Consider the following 2,577-nt stretch of genomic DNA (forward strand, 5'->3'; position numbering starts at 1 on the left):
ATGATATGTTGTAGTGGGGAGTTGGACTGAACATCAGAGGGTTGCAGGGTCGATCCCCACCCTTCCACTCCCTACTGCACTCCATGGCTGATGTGGCCTTGAGCAAGATACCTAACCCCACACTGCTTCAGGGACTGTATCCAATACCCCGTAATACTCTAATAAGTCGCTTTTTATAAAAACGTCAGCTAATGTAATGTAATAACAATAATAATACAGTGATATAAAAGTGTCTGCACAGTCTATGGTATATAGTGCAGTGGCTCCCCCCCCCTCTCTCTCTCTCTGCTGTCCTTTCCTGTCCTCCCCACTTTTGTTCATATCCTTTAGCTATCTACTTTGGAATGGAGTGTCTGCTAATTGCCATATGTTACAAAATAGTGACTTTCTTTCCCAATTGTTTCTCCTTACCACTCTAGGTTGCTTGTTCGTGTCATTGTTTGTCATCTGTCTTTGATATAAACCATGTTATGTTCAGGGCCGCTGACAGTGGTGACCTTGGACAAAATTATCTGAAAGGGCCCCCCGCTCAATACATGCAGTGCAATGTATGAGGACCCACTTCTCGTTGTCCCTGGGTCTGGGACAAGTGACCGATTTGCCGCCGTCCAGTTGACCAGCCTGGTTATGTTCAGAGGTGTCAGCAGTAAAAGTAAAATGGAAAAAAAGACATCCTTCCAACACAGGTATCTGAGTAAAAAGCAGACTTGCATACTTGGATTACGATCAGCTGACTGCACTGGTTGGATCAAGTTTGTTTTGGGTCCTTGTGGGTTTTTAGTGTTTTTCAGTAACAACACAGTCTATCTATATCATTAGGTACAATAAACTAACTGGTGTAGCAGCCATGTAATATCATGTGCTAGTGCTGTACTTACACCAGGAATTACTTTTACGTTTGACACCTCTGTAATATAATGCAATATATGAAGTTCAGATGCAAACCCCCCTAACTCCATTTCTGAATACCTGCACTTCTATATTTTTAGAGAACCCCGTTCATGTACTTGATAATACATGGAGGGTTCAGATGCAAAGACCCCTAAGTGCCTTTTCAGAAAATAAACTTAATTCATTTTTATTTAATACAAAGCTATCAAAATTGCATATTTTTATTTCATTTATGCAATATAACTATGTATATGTATTATCAAGTACATGAATGTAAACCAAACCAACAACTGGGTTCTCTAAAAATACAAAAGTGCAGGTCTTAAAGCGATGGTTCGGAGTAGAATCACCCTAATGCCATTTGAACCGTGACACCCATCCACCTTTACACCCGAAGTGTTTTCTGCCGCAGGCTTACATCAACAGAGTTGCCGTGTTATTCGATGTTCATTCCGGATAGCTTGACTCAAGCGCATATGGATCCTGGGCACCGTCTCCAAACTTTCCCCACAAAAATAACATGTCATGACACCAAACTTCTACAGTATAACAAATGTGTTTTGTACTCACAAAAAGATGAATTTGAAACGTTGTACATAGTCCAGGAGTTTATTAGTAACAACACACGAGACGATTAGCTTTTCTGCTGCTAAACATCCGTCGACGTCTCTTCCTCCAGCTGGGACTGTCCACTTATTGTAAGGTTTGTGTTTTAGTCCACAGCCAGGATATATGCACGAGTGTGGCATCGTCTTCTATTTATTAAACGTGGTAAAATTTAAATCCGAAGTGGTTAATTTCTAGTTGTAGCGCAAGCTGTCTTTTTGAGTTTTCCGCCTTCCGGACTCACGTGTATTTGTTTCCATCAACAAAGTCCCAGCTGGAGGAAGTGACGTTGACGGATGCTTAGCAGCAGAAAAGCTAATCGTCTCGTGTGTTGTTACTAATAACCTCCTGGACTATGTACAAAGTTTCAAATTCATCTTTTTGTGAGTACAAACCACATTTGTTATACTGTAGAAGTTTGGTGTCATGACATTTTATTTTTGTGGGGAAAGTTTGGAGACGGTGCCCAGTATCCATATGCGCTTGAGTCAAGCTATCCGGAATAAACATCGAATAACACGGCAACTTTGTTGATGTAAGCCTGCGGCAGAAAACACTTCGGGTGTAAAGGTGGATGGGTGTCACGGTTCAAATGGCATTAGGGTGATTCTACTCCGAACCATCGCTTTAAGAAATGGAGTTGGGGGGGTTTTGCATCTGAACTCTTCACATATAAATAGTTATATTACATAAATAAAATTGAAAAGTATGTAATTTTGATAGCTTTGTATTAAATAAAAATTAATTAAGATTATTTTCTGAAATGGCACTTAGGGGTTTTTGCATCTGAACTCTTCAATATTGTAATGTAACAGTGCGTAATGCAATGTAATGTAAAGTAATGTAATGTAACAGTGTGTCTCTCTCATTTCTCCTCCTGTCCACCATGTGGCACTGTAGGTGCGGGCCAGTGCCATCGCCCAGGATGCCGACCAGAACTACGACTATGCGTCCAACAGCGTGATCCTGCACCTGGACGTGGGAGACGAAGTCTACGTGCAGCTGGACGGCGGGAAAGTGCACGGCGGCAACACTAACAAATACAGCACCTTCTCCGGATTCCTCATCTACCCCGACTAG

The 2,577-nt window shown here is 41.6% G+C and overlaps 1 protein-coding gene across 1 annotated transcript in view; it reads left to right on the forward strand.

Moving 5' to 3' along the window:
* The window catches only part of c1ql4a (complement component 1, q subcomponent-like 4), a 47,701-nt gene extending 45,124 nt beyond the window's left edge, over nt 1-2,577 (forward strand). The window contains exon 2 of the mRNA XM_063208205.1: nt 2,398-2,577. Coding sequence (XP_063064275.1) covers nt 2,398-2,577 — 180 coding nt within the window. The remainder of the gene's footprint in view (nt 1-2,397) is intronic.

This window comes from Engraulis encrasicolus, chromosome 10 (genome assembly GCF_034702125.1).
Source record: "Engraulis encrasicolus isolate BLACKSEA-1 chromosome 10, IST_EnEncr_1.0, whole genome shotgun sequence".
NCBI classification, from domain to species: Eukaryota; Metazoa; Chordata; class Actinopteri; order Clupeiformes; family Engraulidae; genus Engraulis; species Engraulis encrasicolus.